Genomic DNA, 21,137 nt, shown 5'->3' with positions numbered 1-21,137 from the left:
GGGGAAGATGGGCAGCCAGTGGGAGACAGTCCCCTGCTGGGGTGGGGGGGGGGGAGACGGGCAGCCAGTGGGAGACAGTCCCCTGCTGGCGTGGGGGGGGAGGAGACGGGCAGCCAGTGGGAGACAGTCCCCTGCTGGGGTGGTGGGGGGAGACGGGCAGCCAGTGGGAGACAGTCCCCTGCTGGGGGGTGGGGGGGGGGAGACGGGCAGCCAGTGGGAGACAGGCGGCTGCTGGGGGGGGGGGGCGGGGAAGACGGGCAGCCAGTGGGAGACAGTCCCCTGGGGAGACAGGCGGCTGCTGGGGGGCGGGGGGACCCTACCACCAGCAGCACCACCACGGCTCGAGGCACCAGGAGCAGCTCACCTGAAGACGGCCTTGTGCAGGTACTCTGCGTGCGCACGCTGGATCTCCTCAAGGTCGCCCACCCCGGCCAGCCGGGCCCGGAACTCACACCAGGTGACGTGCAGTATCTGGTTGGCGATGTAGCCCTGCGTGACCTTCACGAAGTGCTGCATCTCGTGCTTGAAGAGCTGCAGCTGGCGGAACTGCACGGAGCCGGCCGCGCGGCTCACCAGGGCTGCGGGAGGGCGGAGGGGTCAGCCGGGGCCCCGGGGCCAGGGGCCAGGGGCCAGGGGCCAGGGGCGGGCCAGGGCCCCGGCCGGGCCTCACCTGCACGCTTGAGGTGGAAGCAGACGTCCTTGAGCGTCCACATCATCAGCTTCAGCTGCAGCAAGAAGGAGAAGATGCCGCTGTACCTGCTCAGGCAGCTCTCGGTGACCACGATGTTGAGGGGCCAGTCCACCTGCGGGCGAGGGGGGTGGGGGTGGCTCAGGGTGCGCCTGCGGCCCGGCCCCCCCCCCCCCCCCCCTCCGCCGGCCGGGTGGCGCCTTGCTGACCTTGTACCTGAGCTCCAGGCAGTTCAGCACGTCCGGGGCGTTGGGGGCAAACGCCTCGGGCAGGAACTTGAGGGCAAAGGAGAGGTTGGCGGCATACGGGGTGTCCCCGTGCAGGCTGTACTGCAGGGCCTTGCTCAGCACCGAGTTGAGCACCAGCGGGTTGAGGAGCTCCCCGGGCGTCTGCCCCGCCCCCAGCTGAGGCAAGAGAGGGCACACACGTCCGTCCGTCCGTCCGTCCGTCCGGAGGGAGTCCCGGCACCACCGCCCTCCCCCCCACCCCTAGCCCAGGGGTCACCTTCTCAAACAGCAGGTCGCTGAGGGACTGGGCAAACTCTCCATCCTCCATGAGCAGGAAGTGCCGCAGGGCCTCAAAGTGCGCCTCCAGGCCGAGCTCCACGAAGTAGTAGTCCACGGCGGCCTTGTTCACCAAGGAGACGCTGGCGGGCGGGCGGGAGGGCGGGGCCTAGAGTCAGGTACAGGGCGGGGCCACCCGGGGGCGGGGCCATCTGGGGACAGGGTACCTAGGGGCAGGGCCAGCCGGGGGCGGGGCCGCGGCTCAGGGGCGGGGCGAGGCCTTCCGCAGGGAGGGCACTCACTGCGCGGCCAGCGGGGCCGTGATGGAGTGCTTCATGAGCACGGGCAGCGGCAGCAGCTCACTGAGCTCCACCGCTGTCTCGTCTGCATCGGACCGGACCCGGGGTTCCTCGGGGAGGGAGAAGGCCCGCGGAAGCCCGTGGTGTAGCAGGTGGGCGACAGGAGGCTCTGCTGCAGGACGGCACGCCGCTGTCAAGCCGCGAGGCCAGTCCGGCCGGGCTTCCGCCTACCCACCTGCCCACGTGGTTGGCCACTCACACATGGCCTCGTAGCTGTCCGGGTATTGCTCCAGGCGGTACTGCTCCGCCAGGCCTGTCAGGTAGGCCTGCTCCCGGCCCCAGCGCTGGGCCGCAGCCTCCTCCTCACCAAGGCCAGGGCTGCTCCCGGTAGCCACGCCTTCCTAGAACGACCAGGCCTCAAGGAACCCGCCCCTTCCTTGTACGGAAGAGGAAAGAAAGGGGGAGGGGGTTTCCCCCAACATGCTGCCCCATCCTGGAAGGCCAAAGCCCTCACTGCCCATGCCAGGATGGGGGGAGTGGGGGCGGGTAGAGGCGGCCCGGCTTACTCCCCTGACCCTTGACCCCCAACCATGTCCGCCCTGACCTGTGAGCTTGAAGGGTGGCTTGGAGAGAGGTCCTCAGTGTCCCCACTTCTCCCTGGTCCTGAGCAACACAAGTTGGGCAGGAGAGAATATCAGGGTCAAGTGCATCCTACAAGGTGGCTCCCCCCGAGTCCCCAGGGCCGCAGACTTCTTGCCCTTCCTCCTTGCCCCAAACCCCTCTTGGGCCCACAGGTGCCACCCATGATAGGACAGCTGTGGGGGCCCCACTGACCTGGCTCCTCAGGGATACCGTCTCCCAGAGCCCCAGATGCAGCCACTGCAGACAGCGAAGCCTGGTCACTCGCCTCCCCACTGCCAGAGCTGACCACGTGACTACAGGAACCATCTGAGGCCCTGTCTGCAGGCCGCCGTGGCTCATGCCCCCCGACAGGGCTCTGTGCTCCCAGGCTGGGGCCTGACTGGGACTCATGGTCAGTGGGGCTCTGGTAGGGCGTGGGTGTATCGGGCTGGTCTTCCCCAGAGAGTGCACCCAGCACCACACGGGACTGAGACACATGTCCGTGGACATTCCATCGTGGTCGGGAGGGGGCCACGTCGCACACATTCTCTCCCACCTTGATGCTGGCGTCAGACACGTGTCCGTGGACGTTCCATCGTGGTCGGGAGGGGGCCACGTCGCACACATTCTCTCCCACCTTGATGCTGGCGTCAGACACGTGTCCGTGGACGTTCCATCGTGGTCGGGAGGGGGCCACGTCGCACACATTCTCTCCCACCTTGATGCTGGCGTCAGACACGTGTCCGTGGACGTTCCATCGTGGTCGGGAGGGGGCCACGTCGCACACATTCTCTCCCACCTTGATGCTGGCGTCAGACACGTGTCCGTGGACGTTCCATCGTGGTCGGGAGGGGGCCACGTCGCACACATTCTCTCCCACCTTGATGCTGGCGTCAGACACGTGTCCGTGGACGTTCCACTGTGGTCGCGAGGGAGCCATCCCAGAAGCATAACCCCCTGCGGGAATGCTGCCCCCTGGCACATGCCCAAGGAGCTGCCCCATGGCCTGGCTACTCCCTTCCTGGGAGGATCTGAGTCTAGGGGTGTGTGAGTGAGGCACAGCCATTGGCCCATCTGGGACACATGTGTTCTCCAGCTGCGTGAGACTGTCCTCCCACAACTGCTGCCCCTCATTACTCGAGCCACCTCCTACAGTCTGGAGAGACGCTGGGGAAGCCAAGGTGACCACAGCTGGCCTCAGGATAGTTCTGAAATCATACTCCTGTGGCCCAGAGGGCTCTGTGCCCGCCACTTCAGACACAGCAGAGGGAGGCAGGTCTGAGCCGATGGTCTGCAGCACCTCCTCCAGGATGGGGGCCACACCAACGTGCTCAGCCTCTCCAGCCTCCCGGGCTGTGGGCAGGAAGTCTTGGATACCGAGGCCCTCGGAAAATGGCCCCGGCCTGTCCACCCGCTCTGGCTGCGGGCCACAGACCGCCGCCACCAGAGGCCGGGGGAGCTGCGGTGTCTGGGTGCTCGCGCAATCATAAGCAGCCACGTGCCGCCCTGCACACCCAGAGTCACAGGTGCTGCCTCCGGCTAAGTGCTCGGGGCCTGGAGACGAAGCCTGAAACAGAAGTGGGTGTTGGTCCCTCCAGCCATCCGGCTCCGTCCCCCGAGCTCAGTTCTGCAAGCAGCACCACAGCTCACCAGGTGGGGAGGTGTCGGGACGAGCCAGGCCCAGCACCCACTGTGCCCCCAGGGCAGCGCACACCAGGGCATCCAGCTCACGGAGCCCCCTGCTGCACCCCCGACGCCTGCCCCCAGCCCCTCACCTGGGAGTGTGCACCAGGGAGGACGGCTGGGGCCTGCAAGGACTTCTCGGACACGTCCTTCAGCATCTCCTGAAATTCAACCACCAGGGTGGGCACCCAGCCCACTCAAGCTAACCCTGAGCCTCAGCGCCCTCACCCACCGCCCACCACCCGCGTGGCGCGGAGACGAGAAGAGGCTCGTGCCGCACTCTCTCGCAGCCTGGGCCTAAGGGAGCCACGGCCCCGTCTGTGTCGTCTGAGGGCAGGACGCTCACGTTCCACTCTTGGCACCTCTGAGCAAAGGATGCGAGTTACCGCCCCTCCCCCAGAACACAGGCCCGTGTGCCACCTCAGGGGCTCCGAGCCCCCCAAAGCCCGGGGGAGGGGCTCCATCGGAAACCACAGGGATACCCGAGTGCGCTTCTCATCTTCTACGAGGAAACGCAGCCGCGCGCCTGCCAGTCTGTGCCTCTGGATCTTCCACAGCGCCTTCTGCTCTCGACGAGCCGCTTCTGCAGACAACTTGCTGTAATGGTCCACCAGCGCCTGCCTGAAGCCACGCCCAGAGATGTTGCCACAGTCACCCGGTGCTGTCCAGCTGGTGCCCGGGAGGCTAGGATGGCTCACGGCAGAGGCCCTTGGCGGGCAGTCTGCACTGCTGGCACCCTCCCGGGCCAGCAGCTGCTCCCTCCGGCACCCCCACGGCCCCCGTGGGGGCCTCGCCGGGCAGGTCTTTCTGCCCAGAAGACTGGGAGCCTGGGTGGGCAGGCCCCCGCCAGGGCTCAGCAGATGACCGCTGAACAAATGCCAGAATGAGCCCTTTGCAGCCGCAGCCGGAAGCAAAAGGCCGGCAGGGGGCCCGGGGGGTGGAAATGAGCCCTACGAGGCCCGAAGCGAAAGGACAGGCAGGGGGCCTGGGCTGCCAGGCCTCTCTTCCTGAGCTGCACAAAAGGTGCCTTCCCAATCTGCCGGTGCCAAATGCAGAGAACTCGGGACAAATCGAGAGGTACACAGCAGCAAAGCCCAAAGCTCCCACGTCGCTCCTGGTGATCTGGGCCCTCTCACCACAAGCACCCGGGTTCAGACCTGGGCTGGCTCATTCCCACCTGGCGGCCCCAGACCAGGGGCACAGCCTTTCTGCTACAAACAGGACAACAATATCCACCCACCCACACACACCAGGATCCAGGCACACACACAGACGCGTGCTCCATCACCAGTATCCCAGGTCAGGACCCGAGACAGACGACAAGCAACAAGTGACAGTGCCCCACAGAGGTGCCACCGGGAGACACCAGGGACACAGGGGAGGGCAGGACAAGTTAATGGCACCAAAGCAAGATAAGCAGTCAGTTCAGGGGGACATTCTGCGTTCAGACTCCTACTCTCCCTACCTGGGAGATCTTCGAAGGAAAGAGAAGACCATCACAAGACCACCCCGGGAGGATCAGCCCGTGGCGGCCACCTACCTCGCCTTCCTCTCCAGCTGCTCCTCCAGGGCCCTCAGCCTCCTCTCCCTGTCACGGAGCTCTCGGGCATAGCCGAAGTCGCCGTCCGGGTCCTCCTGCCTGGCCGCCCGGCGCCTCTGCACACAGGACCCACACGCGGTCTTGCTGGTCACAGCCAGACTCTGTGGGCCCACACCCACGCTGGGCCCCCCGGCCTACCTCCTGGTCCCTCACAAACTGCTCCTTCAGCCGCTGGAACCGCTCTCGCTTCCGGGCATCCAAGGCCATGCGTTCAGACGTCTGTCGGTCTAGTGGAGATGGGAGAGGCGGTGTTACCTGCAGCGGGGAGGGAGGGGGGGGGGGGGGATGACAGAACCGCAGGGGGAGGCCCCGAACCCCACGCACCACTGAGCGCTCGCAGGACCCTGGATGCTGCCTCCCGGGCCTGGACGATCAATTCTTGTTTGGCGATTTCCATTCGTAATTCCTGAAAAGAGCCATCTGTAAACACCACATCCTAACTCCCCACCTCCTCCCTCCAGGCCGGCCTGGGGGTGGGGGCTGCGCACACCCAGGCCGGCCCCTCCAGCTATGAAGGCGCCCCATCCTGCACAGCAACAAGGCGAGGTAGTCTACGCACCCTCAGAGCAATCCAGGGCCGAGACCCGGGGCCGAGACCCCAGGCCTGTGTGTGCCCACCCTGGGGGGCTCCCCGACAGGGAAGGAGGCCCAGGCCCCTCCCCTCCTCCAGCTCTACCCCCTCCACCTCTCCTTGCTCTCTCGGGTCTGCCCACCCCACCACCCTCCCATATCTCCCTGTGGCCACCAGACGCCAGGCCAGAAAGGGCTCTCCATCAGACCCCTCCCCGGGTACACAAAATACTCAAAAGTTCGGGTCAGTACACCACCCCTTCCAAGCAGGGGAGGAGCTCACAGAGGCCACCGAGTACAGGAGCCTCGGGTCCTGCTGTCCTGCAGTCACTGCTCAGCCAGGACAGAGCCCCTGCCCCGTGCACCCCCCACCCAGGTACCCTACCCGGACAGAGAACACGAGGGCCAGCCTCACCATGTCCCACGCCCCTCCCCATCAGCCCAAGGCCCTTAGAGGGAAGGAGGGGCAAGGAAAGGCCGGCACCTTCTCCTCCTTGCTGATGGAGCTGTGGCGCGCCACCCTCTCCATGCGCCCCACGTAGATGGCACAGTCCCTCTCCACCTCCTTCAGCTCCTCCGGGGAGAAAATCACCGAGATCCGAGGGACAGGGACGTCGGACCAGCAGAGGTAGTGCTACCAAGAGGGAGAACCTGAGGTGAGCCCAGCGACACACAGACCCACAGCCGGCTCCTCCTGTTTCCGGTGACTGGTGGGGACAGCTCGCTTTCTCAGAAACCCCTCTCTCGACCAAGGGGCACAGCTCCAGGGCCATCACAGACGGGCTGTGGGGGGGTCTCTGCCCGGGCCAAGGCTGCCCTGCGGCACAGGCCATCCTGCCTCCCAGGAACCACCCTCTGGAAGCTGTGAAGACTGCAATCCCCTCAGCCTCCCTCACTGGGAGGAGCGTGGGCCGTGGACACGGCACTCACACACCGCGGTCGGCCCAGACGCCACTGCTGGCCGCCCCCGAGGCCCGGCCCTCCCCACGTCCGGGCAGTTCCATTTTCTCTTGGCCCAGCGCAGGAGGGGCCCCGTTAGCCACAGGCTGAGCCTGGCCCCTCCCCAGCCCCATACAGGCAGCTCGCTTGCCTCCCTGCTCAGACAGCAGCAGCAGCCCTGGCGCAGGGCCTCAGCCCCACGGACGACGGGGAAGCTGCTGTCCAGGCCTCCCCTTTGGAGGAGGCAACCCTGGCAACCCCTTCCTCCCCACCCTCCCAGCCAGGACACGACTCCCTGCGGATGTGGCCCAGCCCTGGCCCGCCCGGGGCAGCTCCCTGTGCAGAGGGACAGAGGGAACCCTTGCCCACCGGGGCGGCACCCCCCCACCCCCGTGCACAGAGAGGGAGGAGCCCCCTGCCCCTGAGCCTCTGAATGCCTCGACTTTCCCTCCTGCCTTTGAACAGAGCTGCTGGTGACACTCGGGGGAAACTGAGGGAGCGGTCACCACAAACTAAGGACAGACGGCTAGGTCTCAGGGGACGGGGAGCAAGAGCACAAGAGGGGGTGGGGGGGCTCACCCGGGGGCAGCAGAGCTTCAGCAGGTTGATGGTCTTCCCGCAGACATACACGTCGTGTGCGATGTGCTTCAGGAACACGGGGACACAGTCCTCCACCTCTTTGGAAATGAGCACGTAGCCGTGGGTCCAGTAAAACTTATCTGGATGTGGGACAGGACACACGGCTGGCCACTGTCAGGCACCGGCCCTGAGCCACCTGACGGCAGAGGCCCAGCCCAGCAACCTGCAGCCGCCTACCTCTGAAGCCCAGGTACTCGTGGTTCACCTGGATCATGAACTCGCCATAAGTATCGCGGAAGAGCCCGCTGTAGACCCAGTCGTGAATGAACCTGCCGGGGTGGGGGGCGGTGAGGCGGCGGTCTGCCCGGCGAGCTGCGATCCCCTCCTCACACCGCCCCCCCCCCCCCCCCCCCCCCCCCGCCCCGAGCAGCTGCCCGACGAGAGGCCACGGTCACACAGGTGCGTGGACAGAGCGGGGCCGCACCTCGTGTAGGGCTCACAGCTGGTCTGCAGCAGGGACAGCAGCACCGGGTAATGTTCGTTACTGCAGTTGTCCAGGGCCTCCTGGTACAGGTAGGACAGCAGCCTCACCCCCTGGGGACAGCAGGGGAGGGGGCTCAGCGCACGCCCCACCAAGGGGCCTGCCTTCGGCCGCCTCCCCAGTCCCGGATCCCACAGGGCCACCACTCAGTTAAGAGTGCACAACTCACGGTCGGGAACTCGGCCCTCGGTCCCCCGCCGCCCACACCACAGAGCTCGGCCAGGTACCTGGACACACGGACGGGCCCGAGTGAGGCCAGGCAAGAGACACACAAGGCCCCTAGGCCCGTGACACCTCAGCAAACGTGTCCCAGGCCCACTTACGCTGGCCTCCATGCTCCAGCTGGAAGAGCACCTGTACTTCGAGGACCCAGGTTCAGGGTTCCTGCCTGACCCCTCCCTGGACGCCCCGTGCATCTCCACCTCCTCGCCAGGCCCAGGGGAGACTCAGAGCTGCCCGGGCTCCACGACTCCTCCCCTACACTTGCAGCACCCCCACTGCCTCGCCCAGGCGGCCACCTCTCTAGCCTGGATGACTGGCGGGACCCCTCCCAGGTCCCTCACCCTCTCTGCCCTGCAGCAGTCTGTGCTCCACATGACACCCTCCAGGTGTCCGCAGACTCCTGCCTCCCTCACTGCACCCCACCTCCAACCCTGCTTCCTGGAAGGCTTCCTCTCCCACCGAACCTCCCCCTCAGCACCCCTAGGCCCTTATGTTCCCTTCTCCAGATGGCACCTGCCACTGACACTGCCTGGTGCTTGCTAGCTGGCCCCCGAGTGCCAGGAGCCAGGTCTGCAGGAACCCCGTGTGCCCTTCAGGCAGGAGCCCCCAGCCCTAGACAGGGCCTGCCGTGGCGAGCCACCAACAGATACACAGCACGTGGCACCCGGTGACACAGTGCCCAGTGCATTCATCTGGGCGAGGGCCGTCCAGACACGGACCGGGAGGGCTGTTCGCAAAGCCAGTCCCCCACCTGCCCCCACGCTCAGCCGCCGTGCTGAGGCTCACCTGAGCTGCCGGCCCAGTTTCTTGAAGAGAAAGCCAATGGTGAGGAGGCTCAGGGTGGGTGGAGTGGAGAGAACGCAAGCCCGGTAATACTGTAGGTACCTCCTCAGGCCGCTGGTGAAGGCCTGTTGGGCAAGGAGGCTGGGAGGAGGGTGGCCAGGCCCCTGGACGTGGCCGCCAAGCTCAGAACGTGAAAGGACGCACTGGGGCTGGGAAAGGCTTGCCTTCCATCCCCCAAGCCTGCAGCTCCATGTTCCAAGGAACAGGCACCTATGGGTCATGCCCAGACACCCCAGCCGCGCCAGGAAACCCCACGGGGACGCAGGTGCCAACTCGAGAGGGTTTCCGGCTGCTCAAACCACTAGGGTGGTGGCAGCACACGCGTCCTGGGCCCTGGGCCCTGGCCCTAGCTCAGCAGCCGTCTTCACAGGAGGTCTGCATGGAACGCTCTGGAACAAGAGTCAGTCCACCCACCCGTCACGTCCCACAACCCCCATGCAGTCCCTCCTGTCTTCGTCAGTTTCCTTCTTACTGCCACGGGCCCAGCCTGCGCCGTCTAAAACCCGAGCCTCATCGCATCACCCAATAACACTGCTGCAGGGCCCCACGTGAAGGAACCCATGCGGCCCGGCCCCCGTGGGCCCCAGCGCTCTGCCTCCTTGGCTCAGCCTCCCCGTTGCTCTTCACTCAGCTCTCCCCAGACGCCCTGCTCCCCTGCTCCGTCTGGATGCCTGCTGTCCCCGGGCAGGGGGGAGCTCTGCCCAGCCTGGAGGCGGCCCGGTCGGCCCCGGCTCCTGGAACTTCGCCTCAAGGGAGGACCCTGTGTCAGTCATTGGGCGACTCCTTGAGGACCGGTGGGGACCAGGCAGCATGTACCCACCCTAAACAGCTCAGGCCCCCCAAATGCTGGCCATACCTCTAGCCCGTGGCCCACAGTTAAGTGACAGATGAGCTGAAACATAGTCACTGGGGACCCCGTTCCTCAAGAGTCACTACCGGGTTTCAGGCATTACCAAGGGAGGCACGAGGTTTGGTCTCAGTGCTCCCGGGGCAGAATTTGTGAGGCTCTCTCCCAGAATTTGTCATAGCTGTCAGGACGGTCTGACAGCCATGAGACTCAGGCCTGTACCTGGAGCACGAGGCCCTTGCTGCATGAAGAGTCCAGTAGAGGCTGCAGGGAGAACTGGCTCAGGCGTGCGTAGTGTGTCCCACACTCGGCCACCTCTGACAGCAGGCTGCTGATGCTCTCGGGGGACGCTCCCGACACGTGGACACCCCGCCTCACCATGAAGGTCTGAGCTGGCTGGACAGGACAGAGCAGAGGAGAGGCTACTGAGGTCGGGCACCACGTCCCCTTGCACCCACGCACCCAGCCACAGCGCTGCCAGGCGTCCCCGGACCGGGTGCCCCAAACCAACACACCAAAAGTAAGAGCCGAAAGCCAAGAGCAGACGGTCAGAAAGCACAGCCCTCTGTCCCACCCCGAGTACTGAACACACGCAGAAACACAACAGCATCCTTCCTCACCAACCACACTGAGAAAGACGACGTGTCCGGGAGGTCAAGCCAACCGTGGACAAGGGTGTGGGGACACGAGTGACCTCCCACACTCCCCGAGAGGCCCACACAACAATGTCCTCGGGGGCAGAAGCTTTAAAACAGTGCTTGCCGTTCGATCTAATGACTGACTCCGAGGGACGTGTCCCAAGGAAATGATGGATGGTTGCTGCTGAGCTATGCCCTGCAATGACAGTGAGAGCCACAGAGGCCAGCCCCCCTCAGCACTGGCACCTGGCAGGCAGCGGAAGGGCAACAAGCAAGCCGGCGGCCCACACCCGAGTGAAGGCATCATTCCCACCAACCCAGGACCTCCCAGCAGGTTAAGGTGGTAAATGTTTTGTGTATCTTATCACAGTTTAAAGAAAACAATGACAACAAACCACCCTCCCAACTACAGAAAAGCCCAGGACCAGATGATTCTACCAAACAAAGAACTGACACTAACTATTCTCAAACTCTTCCAAAAACTGAAGAGAGGGGAATGCTTCCTAATTCTAGGCAGCCAGTACTACCCTGCTTCCAAAGAAAGATAAAGACAGTACAAGGAGGGAAACTACAGGCCAACATCCCTTGTGAGCAGAAATGCCAACATCTTGGATAAAATACTAACAAATCAAATCCAGCACCATATTAATACGTGGTTCAACCTATAAAAATACATCAATTTGGTCTTTGCTGAGGGTCACACTGAGCTGTGAGCTGCTTCAGAGCTATCTTTAGAAGTCAGCCCCGTGGCAGAAAACATCAAGACCCAAGATCAAGAACTACCAGTCTGCCCCTACCTTTTTAAGTTTATTTATTGGGGGCGGGGGGGGGGGGGGGGCGGGGGGCGGGGGAATGGAGGGAGACAGAATCTCAAGCAGGCTCCGTGCTGTCAGCACAGAGCCCGATACAGGGATCACACCCAAGAACCGTGAGATCATGACCTGAGCTGAAACCAGGAGTCAGACACTTAACCGACTGAGCCACCCAGGTGCCCCCCCATTCCCGACTGCCCTTTTTGACAGCTGCTTTCCCCAACCAGAACCAGACCAGGAACCGTGGGCAGAACTATCTGGATTTCATGACTGCTGGCGGAAGTGATGTCTGTGGTCAGATGGTGACAAGTCTCTCTGTCCCTGTCCCGGGTGTCAGCCCAGGACGATCACTGGGCAGAAGGCATGTTTCCTGGGAAGATTGGAACTGGCACCACCCACCTCTCCTCCATCTACCTCCCAGGGTGGTGAAGGGGCACCTGTGTACGTGGTGACTCCCACCCTGGGATCCTGAATCATGGCTTAAGTAACAACAGATACTCGTTAAAGAAGTGAAGTGGAAAAAGAAAAAAAAAAACAAAAACAATACAATAGGCTGCATTAAAAGAAAAAAAAAAAATACGATTATCTCAATTGATATAAAAAAAGTGTTTGATTGGGGCGCCTGGGTGGCGCAGTCGGTTAAGCGTCCGACTTCAGCCAGGTCACGATCTCGCGGTCCGTGAGTTCGAGCCCCGCGTCGGGCTCTGGGCTGATGGCTCGGAGCCTGGAGCCTGTTTCTGATTCTGTGTCTCCCTCTCTCTCTGCCCCTCCCCCGTTCATGCTCTGTCTCTCTCTGTCCCAAAAATAAATAAAAAACGTTGAAAAAAAAAAAAAAAAAAAAAAAAGTGTTTGACAAAATCCAACACACTCTCATGATGAACACACTCAGTAAATTAGGAAATATAGGGAACTTCCTCAACACAATAAAGCCCACGTACAGAAACCCACAGCTGACAGCACACTCAACGATGGCAAGTCTTTTCCCCCAGGACAAGGCAAGTGGCAAGGATGCCTGCTTTCGCCACTTCTGTTTAAAATAGCACTGGAAGTCCTAGCCAGAGCAATGAGGCAAGAGAAAGAAATAAAAGGTATCCAAGCTGGAAAGGAAGAAGTTATCTATTTGCACAGAATAGGACCTTTAAAAAAAACTCTTTTAATTAAAAAAAAAAAATTCTTTTTTAATGTTTGTTTCTTTTTGAGAGGGAGAGAGACAGAGTGCAAGTGGGGGCAGGCCAGACAGAGAGGGAGACACAGAACCCGAAGCAGGCTCCAGGGTCTGAGCTGTCGGCACAGAGCCCGTCGCGGGGCTTGAACCCACAAACTGTGAGATCATGACCTGAGCTGAAGTCAGACACTTAGCCAACTGAGCCACCCAGGCACCCCAATGATGGGATCTCATATACGGGGAACCCTAAAGAACTCCAACCCTGACACGCAAAACACATCAGAACTAATGAACGTATTCAGCAAAGTGGCAGTCTACAAAACCAGTTACTTCTATATACTAGCAATGAAACATCTGGGGTGTCTGGGTGGCTCAGTCGGTTAAACGTCTGACTCTTGATTTCGGCTCAGGTCATGACCTCGCGGTGAGTTTGAGCCCTGTGTCAGGCTCTGTGCTGCCAGCATGGAGCCTGCTTGGGATTCTCTCTCCCTCTCTCTCTGTCCCACCCCTGCTCTCCTGCTGTAAGTAAATAAATACACATTAAAAAAAAAAAAAAGATACAGAAAGGCTGGATACCGTAAGTCTGCAGAATAACGTGTACAAAAGGCTTGATGTTTGTAAATACGTTTGTTTACTCTACAAGTGCTCGGCAAGAGGCAAAAAGGATGCCCTAGGCCCCGCCCACCAGCAAGGAGCTGCCAAGAGCCCTGGGTAAAGCCAGCGACAAGGTCTCCGAACGGCATGGCCCCCTCCTGCCGGGCAGGTGCTCCTGGAGGCTGAGTCTGCACCTGTCTGAGCCCAGGGAAGGCTCAGAGGGCCCCTTGACACTTCTTAAGGCTAGGCAGGGAAATGGGGGGCACACTTCTACTGTTTCACCACTAGCAATAAACGTCTCACTTTTGTTCAGTTTTACAAGGATGTTAATAAAGAAACACTGTTTAGGACTGAAAAGAGAAGACGGTCTCCATGATCTCCGGGCAGGCCACGGAGCCGGCTTCCAGCCACCCCCAGCACCCAAAGGTTCGCACATGAGGCCGCCTGCTTCCTGCAGGGGCCCCCTTCTACCCCGTAGAGTGCCAGGCGGACGGCAGGCCGTCGACACCATGTTGGTGCGGTCGCGGCGTGCCGGCGCGCCCTTACCTGGCAGAGGGAGAATGTGGTAGACACGACCCCGATCAGGACATTCAGTGCGTCTTTCACCAGTTCGCACTCCTTCACCAGGACGGGCTGCGGGGCCTGCAGGAGGCCCCCGCCCAGCACCTGTAGCTCCCCTTGGCGGAGCCTGCAGAACCTGTCGAAGGTGTCCCTTCCCGCCTCGGTGAGGTAGGGCTCCTCCTTGTGGCCGGGGGGGCTGTGGGGGAGACGGAGGAGGGGGCACTGAGCAGGCGAGGCGACACGCGCACCTTAGCTGCACGAACAGAAGGCAGGAGAGAGGGGGACTCCCAACAGTAAGACCAGGTGTGAAACCGAAGCAGCAGCAAACGCCCCCACCCGCCCAGTGCCCAAGGGGCACCCGGAGGCCCTCAGGGTGACAGTCACAAGGTATCTGCATGTTAAGAATAAGCACAATGTTCACGGCAGCATTATTCACACCCCAAGTGTCCACGGACAGATGAATGGATTAACAAAACATGGCCTGTCCATAAAATGGGGACCATCCGGACTTGGAAAGGACACTGTGACAGACACTACAGCATGGAGGAACCCTGAAGACACCCCGTTAAGTTGCCTGATCCAGGTACAAAACTGTATCCTTAAAATGCTTAAGATGGCAAATTTCACGTCATGTACACTTTGCCCCCCCTGGGGAAGGAGTGAAAGAGAGCTTGCTGAACGCGCCAGGCGGCCGGCAGGGGGAGCTCATGGTCCCCACCACTCCGGGTCAGGGACTCCGGGCAGCATCTCCCCGGCAGGAGGTGTGGCCAGGCTTCCCACAGGCTTCCTCCTGGGAGGGTGCAGAGCCCAGAGCAGCTGGAGACAGCGAGAGCCCCCTGCCGGCCCCCAGAACGTGTCATCGAGGTTTCCTTTATTCTGTTCCTCAGAGCAAGTCTCACAAACTTTCAGGACATAACAGGTACGTTGGGCCTCGCAGAGGGCGCCTCTGGGCACCAGCAGCTCTGCCTCCACAGGGTCCTTCGCCAGGAACTCACAAACGGTGTCTACACAGCACAGCCATATCGTTCAGAAGCAGCCAAAAAAACCCCAGTATTGCTTTTTAAATATTCCTTGGAAAACTCTCAACCCTTACTGAAAAGCATGAAAGCCTGGTTTTTAAGATCCACCGAAAGAGGCATTTCTTAATAAAGGGAGCTCAGGGAATACAGACCCTTTTAAAACTCTTCTCATTTTTAATACCTAACCAGCTCTTTTCTCCTCCTCTGCAAAAAAAAAAAAAAAAAAAAAAAAAAAAGTAATTTTAGGTCTAGCATATCAAAAACATATCAGAAAGAGGATCATTTATTCTTCAAAGACAAAAATCATTTCCTGTGGGGGAAGAGCTCCAAGCTACGGGACATTCCCACATCAGCCACGTGTTTGACCACCAGCACGTTTTGATCCCGTCAGGAGGGATATACAAGGTCAGGAACAACACATCTTAGAAGCTGTTAAAATACAAATGCTTTTTAATCGACAACGCACCATAAACGGATTTTCCCCTCGTTCAGCAAGTATCGGGGAGGAGCCAGGTGGACAAGCCCTCAGGGGCCGGTGCTGCAAAAGAAACAAGGAAGCACCGACTCGGAACCCAGGGCCAGGGAGGGAACAAGAGGCCCTGGGAGCGGCGAGAAGAGAAAAGGGGAAAGCGTGAGTGGGGCCGGGGGCCGGGAGGACTCCACGGGAGGGCTGGCCCTCGCTCCACACCAGGGGCAGCCATCCGGCGTGGCAGACGGGGCAACGAGGTGCCGGCAGTAGCACGAGCTGCGTGGAGGCGAGAGGGAGGGGCAGGAAGAAGCAGAGAGGCCAGTCCTGAGGCGTCCAGATGGGCAGGTGGGGTGTGGCCAGACCAAGGACATCAGCCCTCACCTCCCAGGGGAAAGAAAAGCCCGAAGAAAGGAAAAACCTCTCAAGTTTCGAAGTCCTTCCAAACGCTCCTCCAGGGAGTCCCTCCGGGCAGGTGTGTGCACGTCTCCCACACCCCCGGCTGCTTCTGCCCCCGCCCTTCCAGGGCCGACCCCAGCACCACCGTGGCCACATGCGCCCCCTTTGGGGATTCAGAGCCGAGGGAGAAAAGCGCGTGAAGGAAAACCTATCCCCACAGGGAACTCAGCCCTTAACATAAAGAAACCGTTGCGCCCAGAACGGGTGGTGGCCACAGAGGAATGGCAGAGAAGCCCAGCAGCAGGGAAGGCGGCCCGGTGCCGGAGCTGGTGGCAGGGTGAGGCACAGAGGAGAGGTCCTCCGGGGTCTCAGTGGACAGGTCACGGCCCTAGGGCTGTCGGGGGACAGAGAGCACCGTCCTAGGGCTGTGGGGGGACAGAGGTCACGGTCCTAGGGCTTTGGAGGGGACAGAGAGCACCATCCTAAGGCTGTGGGGGGACAGAGGTCACAGTCCTAAGGCTGTGGGGGGACAGAGGTCACGGTCCTAGGGCTGTGGGGGGACAGAGGTCACAGTCCTAAGTCTGTGGGGGGACAGAGGTCACGGTCCTAGGGCTGTGGGGGGACAGAGGTCACAGTCCTAAGGCTGTGGGGGGACAGAGGTCACGGTCCTAGGGCTGTGGGGGGCATAGGGGCCACGGCTAGGGCTGTGGGGGTACAGCTGTCACAGTCCTAGGGCTGTGGGGGGACAGAGGTCACAGTCCTAGGGTTGTGGGGGGACAGACGTTACGGTCCTAGGGCTGTGGGGGGACAGACGTCATGGTCCTAGGGCTGTGGAGGGGATAGAGGCCACGGTCCTAAGGCTGTCGGGGGACAGAGGTCACGGTCCTAGGGCCGTCGGGGGACTGGCGGCTCTGCCTCTGGAGGGATAGCACCTTCCCTAGTGCCCACTAGTCTGAACTCAGGGTAGGAAACTAGCTGGTGCCCAGGAACCAAACTGAAACAAGCACCAGAGATTTACCAAATGAGTTTGAGCAGAAGACCTCCAGGGTCAGAAGGTCGGGGGGTCAGGTTCCCACCAGAACAGGTGAATGTGGGGCCCACAACTAGCTGAAGCGTGGCCTAAAGGTCTCCCTGGAGAAGCCACCCATGGTGCGCTGAGAGGACAGACTCTTGTCCTGGGGGCTCGGCCAGTCATCCTCACAGGGAAGACCACTGTGGTCAGCGGCCTTTGGGGGACACCAAGGAGATTAAGTGCATTCAGAACAGGGGCGTCGACAGAGTGATCTCCTACTAAACGGTGACCTAGAAAAGTAGGATAAATGAGATACCACCAAGCAAATGTTTACAAAAGAAAGTGCTAGCTTCTCGGCCCAGTCTTGACACACGTGAAGGGTTAGCAGCAACATTTAGACTCGCTGTGCGCGCACAAGACAGGCCTGAAGCCCTAACAGGAGGTTACGGGACAGGAAAGACCACACGACCACTAACACCAGTGGCGCTGAGGGAAGCAGGGAGCTGGCCATCCCTGGAGGAATTGCCTGCGGAGGGACAGATGGCTGCCCAGCAGGAGCCACGCCTGAGCACAACCAGCACATAAGTGCCCATCCGCACGCAAGCCTGCGGCCATGCTCGGGAGACCCCGCCAGAGCCCAGGGCCGCATCAGAAGGCACTTGATGCCCTGCTAGCCCTGACTCTTCCCCTCACTGCTCCCCAAACTGGCAGACTACAGAACTGCCAGCAGATGACATGGGAAAACAAGGTTCCAGAGTAACTACTGGGAAATGTGTGTCCTCTGTCCCCATCCTGGGAGGACTCGGGAGAGGTCCTGAGTGCAGAGGCCTCTGGACCAGTCGAACCCAGGGACGGAGATGCTGGCCCCAGTCAAGGCAGCACTGTGTGACCGGAACTTATCAGCCAGACAGCAGCACTGTCAGCCCCAGATGTGAAGACCCGTGCACACGAAGAACGCCCCCTCACCGGCACCCTGTGCCTAGGGAGCACCTCTTCCTGACCCTGACCACATAGCCCGCCAGGCTGCCCTTGACACCTCTGACCGGGAGCCCTCACGGTAAGGATGTAACTCAGCTGCCAACGGACTGTCTGAATTGGAGAAGTCACTGGCACAGGGCAACCTCTGTGGGGCCGGCAGGTCCTTCCCCTCGGCATCTTTCTCACCTCCCGTGACTCGGGCAATTCTATAAAGTAGCCTGACTGAAACTGCCAGGCTCCTAATCCCATTGGAGCCAGGCTACAAAGCCATGCTCACACATTGCGGGGAGGGTGCATTTCCCGGTTAAAAGCACACGTACCATCCAACTTGTTCCCAGCACCTCCGCTTGCTGGCCTCGTAGGTGAGCACAGCATCCCACAGGTCGATGTCCGGGGTCATGCCTGGTTCAGACTGGGAGTCAGGAGTCAAGTTAGATGCTGACTGGAACCCTTCATCTTCCGACTGATCCACACTCTGAGGAACCTGGAGACCACAGGGAAGAAGGAAACACCACGTATGCCTTTGGGTCTAAATTTCAGCCAAGTGTGATCAGAATTCCAGGACTTTTCCATACACTTCCAGTTACTAATTACAAGAAATACCTAGCGGAATATCTCCTCTATTTCTCCCAAGCACGTAGGTACTACACAACATTTTCACTACCACTGAACCATTTAAGGAATTAAACAGATTATCAATTTCCAGGGATGCCTGGGTGGCTCATTCGGTTAAGAATCTGACTTTAGCTCAGGTCATGGTCTCATGGTTCTGGAGTTTGAGCCCCGCGTCAGGCTCTGTGCTGACAGCGTGGAGCCCACTTTGGATCCTCTGTTCCTCCCCTATTCGCGCTCTCTCAAAAATAAATAAACGTTGGAGAGAGACAGAGCATGAGCAGGGGAGGGGCAAAGAGAGAGGGAGACAGAATCCGAAGCAGGCTCCAGGCTCCGAGCTGTCAGCACAGAACCCAACGCGGGGCTCGAACCCACGAACCGTGAGATCATGACCTGAGCTGAAGTCGGACGCTTAACTGACTGAGCCACCCAGGTGCCCCCAAAATAAGTAAACATTTAAAAAACAGTATCAATTTCCAATTTAATAAGACATATAAGTGTCAACATAAGTTACGATAGAATTTTTCATGAAATGCTTCTGATCTGGAAATTCCATTTTGGGGAACCCAGGGAAAAAAAAATCACAGTGGACACAAGAGAACGTATGCACGCCAAGATGTTCATGATAGTGAGAGTTTCTTGTATCAGGGGAATAACAGTAATGACAGCACATCCACTAGCAACCGAAAACCACAAAACATAAAGGCCAACAATGATTTATTTAATAACGTAGGAAACATCCCACATTGTAGGTGAAAAATGCTGCACGTGTAGTACAAACCAGTATTTTGTTCCACGTGGCTGCCGAGTGCTCCATGTGGCTGGCACAAGGAGGGACTGACCTGGTTACTTTCTTGTAATTAACCTAAGTGTAACTAGCAACTCTGGACAACAGAGGAAGCGACCTCCCGCCTCACCTCCTAACAGAGGACTCACAGCCTGCTGCTCAGGTCCGCAGGTGAGCAGAGGTGTCCTTGCGCGCAAAGCGGAAGCCCACTCCAGCAGCCCCGCCTCACCACGGCTCAGCCACCAAGTGACCGGGACGGGAGAACTCTCCTACCTTTACCATGACCCAGGGAAGGTCAAAAGAGGCATTTCCAAATGCCCTGGGAGCTGGAGGCAGGACAGCAAACACTCTACCTTAATGGCTAGTCCAGAGAGGTCTGCGCTGTCAGGCATCGGGGGCAGGTCCAGCCGGACATCCATGTCGTGTGTGCGGCTGTGCACGAGGGCACCGAAAAGCGAGACCCGGGTGTCTCTCTCAAACCTGTCGCTGCAAGGGTCACCGTATGAGAAGAGCCCAACGGTGGGCAGGCCAGTGCCTGGTGCCGCCTCCATCACCTGAAGCGCTTTCCGGACCATGTCCTGACATAAGTACTCCTCTCTGGAGATCAAAGACTGAACGTCCATCTCAAACACACTCAGGTCGTAGCAGTCGTAGCCGCTGTAGGGCACGTTTCTCCCAACATGCTTGTTGTTAAAGAAGTAGTCCCGCTTGCGCTGCAGAACCTGAGGGGGCCCGCTGCCCGCCAGCCGGACCAGGAGGTCCAAAACAGACGCCACCTCCGTCAGCGGACAGCCGGGGGCTGCTTGGAGCTCCTCCACAAGCTCCTCCAAACGGTCAGCCTCGGGGCCGAGACCGCCTGCTCTCAGGTCGAAGGACAGCAGGAGGACCTTGTTCTTCACCGGGAGTTTCGAGAGGTCGGCCTGCAACTTGTGAGTCTCCTCTTGAAACAGATTTGTGAAAAGAGCGTTGTAGGCCACCCTCTTGAGGCCCTGCTTGGCCCTCTTGCGGCTCACGCCGCGCTGGCCCAGACGGGCCTTCGCCGCGGGCAGGAGGGCCTCGCACAGGTCGTCGAACAGCTGGGGGACGCTGGCCATGGCCCCGGGGTCGCAGCTCCAGGCCCTGGGGCGGGAAAGCCTCCCAGCCGCGGGAGAGGCTCAGACGGGGCTGAACGCCAGGCGGCCCCCTAAACCCACACCCAGAGGCTCACAACTTGCACTCCCAGGCTCCTGCGCTCCGCGGGCCCGCCGCCCCCCCGCCGCCCGCAGCTCGGCAGCGCTCCCGTCCAGCAGCCTTCAACCTTTGGGGGGTCACGGAAGCGTGACAAAGCCCAAGAGCCTGCGCCAGGGCCGGGCACAGGGCACGCGGCCGGCTTCGCACGCCCTACCGGCGTCCCAGAGGGGCGGAGCGGGCGTGGGGCTGGCGGCGGGCAGCGTCCCCGCACGGGGCTCACCCCGCTACCCGACCGCGGTTCCAGCTCCCGCCACCGCCGCCCCCCGCGCGGCGTCACTGCCCCGCGACCCCGCAAGCGCGCTGGAGCCGGCGCGCCGGAATTGCGTCACCGGGAGGGGCGGGGCAGACCCGGAGGTCGCGGCGGGCAGGGCACTTCCGGCCGGGAGCCCGGCGGCCCAGGTGGGGAAACTGAGGCCCACCGCGGGCTAGATAAAGGAGGCGGAGTCAGGTTGGGAAGGTGAAAATGAGCCAGGGGGAGGGCTCGGCCCTGCCGGAGGGGAGGCTGGGACGGGAGCGTCCCCCGAACCCCGCTGGGGGCTCCGCGTGGGAGGGACTCTGGCCCGCCGCGAGGTTTGCGTCTGGTTGGACACACCCCCCCCCCCCCCCGCCCTGCGGCCCGGCCGACGAGACGCCTCTGCGCCCCGCTTCCCTCCAGTGCGCTTTGGCTCAGACCCGCCCAGCTTCCCAGCCCCCGCCCCCCGCGAAGCCCCGTTCCTCTGTGGGCTCGCCTGGGGTTTGCCGTAGCCCGCTTGGTCCGGACTGCGCTCTCCACTCTTCCCGAAGAAACCCATTTTTGCTGGCAAAATAACTTTCGTTTTTAAGGTTAACGTTGCTCGGTGACCTGGAGTCCCGACGGGAAACCCGGCAACTAGCTCGGAGCCGGCGAGCGGACAGGCGAGAACCTGTCCGGTTCGCAGCTGCCAGAGCGC

At 61.1% G+C, this 21,137-nt stretch overlaps 1 protein-coding gene across 6 annotated transcripts in view; it reads right to left on the bottom strand.

The window, feature by feature from the left end:
• TUBGCP6 (tubulin gamma complex component 6) overlaps window positions 1–20,495 on the bottom strand; it is a 32,218-nt gene extending 11,723 nt beyond the window's left edge. For 4 of the 6 annotated variants that reach the window (XM_058740915.1, XM_058740913.1, XM_058740914.1 and 1 more), the window contains exons 1-23: window positions 19,332–20,492; window positions 17,900–18,063; window positions 13,691–13,901; window positions 10,158–10,331; window positions 9,032–9,153; window positions 8,193–8,250; window positions 7,967–8,076; window positions 7,720–7,811; window positions 7,483–7,622; window positions 6,449–6,598; window positions 5,719–5,800; window positions 5,533–5,621; window positions 5,335–5,450; window positions 4,277–4,415; window positions 3,887–3,955; window positions 2,325–3,678; window positions 2,095–2,153; window positions 1,750–1,891; window positions 1,494–1,662; window positions 1,193–1,334; window positions 898–1,092; window positions 671–803; window positions 365–578 (exon numbers count right to left, since the gene is read on the bottom strand). In XM_058740915.1, the coding sequence (XP_058596898.1) occupies window positions 365–578; window positions 671–803; window positions 898–1,092; window positions 1,193–1,334; window positions 1,494–1,662; window positions 1,750–1,891; window positions 2,095–2,153; window positions 2,325–3,678; window positions 3,887–3,955; window positions 4,277–4,415; window positions 5,335–5,450; window positions 5,533–5,621; window positions 5,719–5,800; window positions 6,449–6,598; window positions 7,483–7,622; window positions 7,720–7,811; window positions 7,967–8,076; window positions 8,193–8,250; window positions 9,032–9,153; window positions 10,158–10,331; window positions 13,691–13,901; window positions 17,900–18,063; window positions 19,332–20,072 (4,865 nt within the window). In that variant the 5' untranslated portion in view covers window positions 20,073–20,492. Of the gene's footprint in view, window positions 1–364; window positions 579–670; window positions 804–897; window positions 1,093–1,192; window positions 1,335–1,493; window positions 1,663–1,749; window positions 1,892–2,094; window positions 2,154–2,324; window positions 3,679–3,886; window positions 3,956–4,276; window positions 4,416–5,334; window positions 5,451–5,532; window positions 5,622–5,718; window positions 5,801–6,448; window positions 6,599–7,482; window positions 7,623–7,719; window positions 7,812–7,966; window positions 8,077–8,192; window positions 8,251–9,031; window positions 9,154–10,157; window positions 10,332–13,690; window positions 13,902–17,899; window positions 18,064–19,331 lie in introns of those variants that run through there. The other 2 variants (XM_058740916.1, XR_009265222.1) reach the window with 2 other exon arrangements.
• Window positions 20,496–21,137: the final 642 nt, after the last annotated feature.

This window comes from Neofelis nebulosa, chromosome 8, assembly GCF_028018385.1.
Source record: "Neofelis nebulosa isolate mNeoNeb1 chromosome 8, mNeoNeb1.pri, whole genome shotgun sequence".
Classification (NCBI taxonomy): domain Eukaryota; kingdom Metazoa; phylum Chordata; class Mammalia; order Carnivora; family Felidae; genus Neofelis; species Neofelis nebulosa.
The sequence above is the reverse complement of the archived record's forward strand: the minus strand, read 5'-3'. Positions and strand labels throughout refer to the sequence as shown.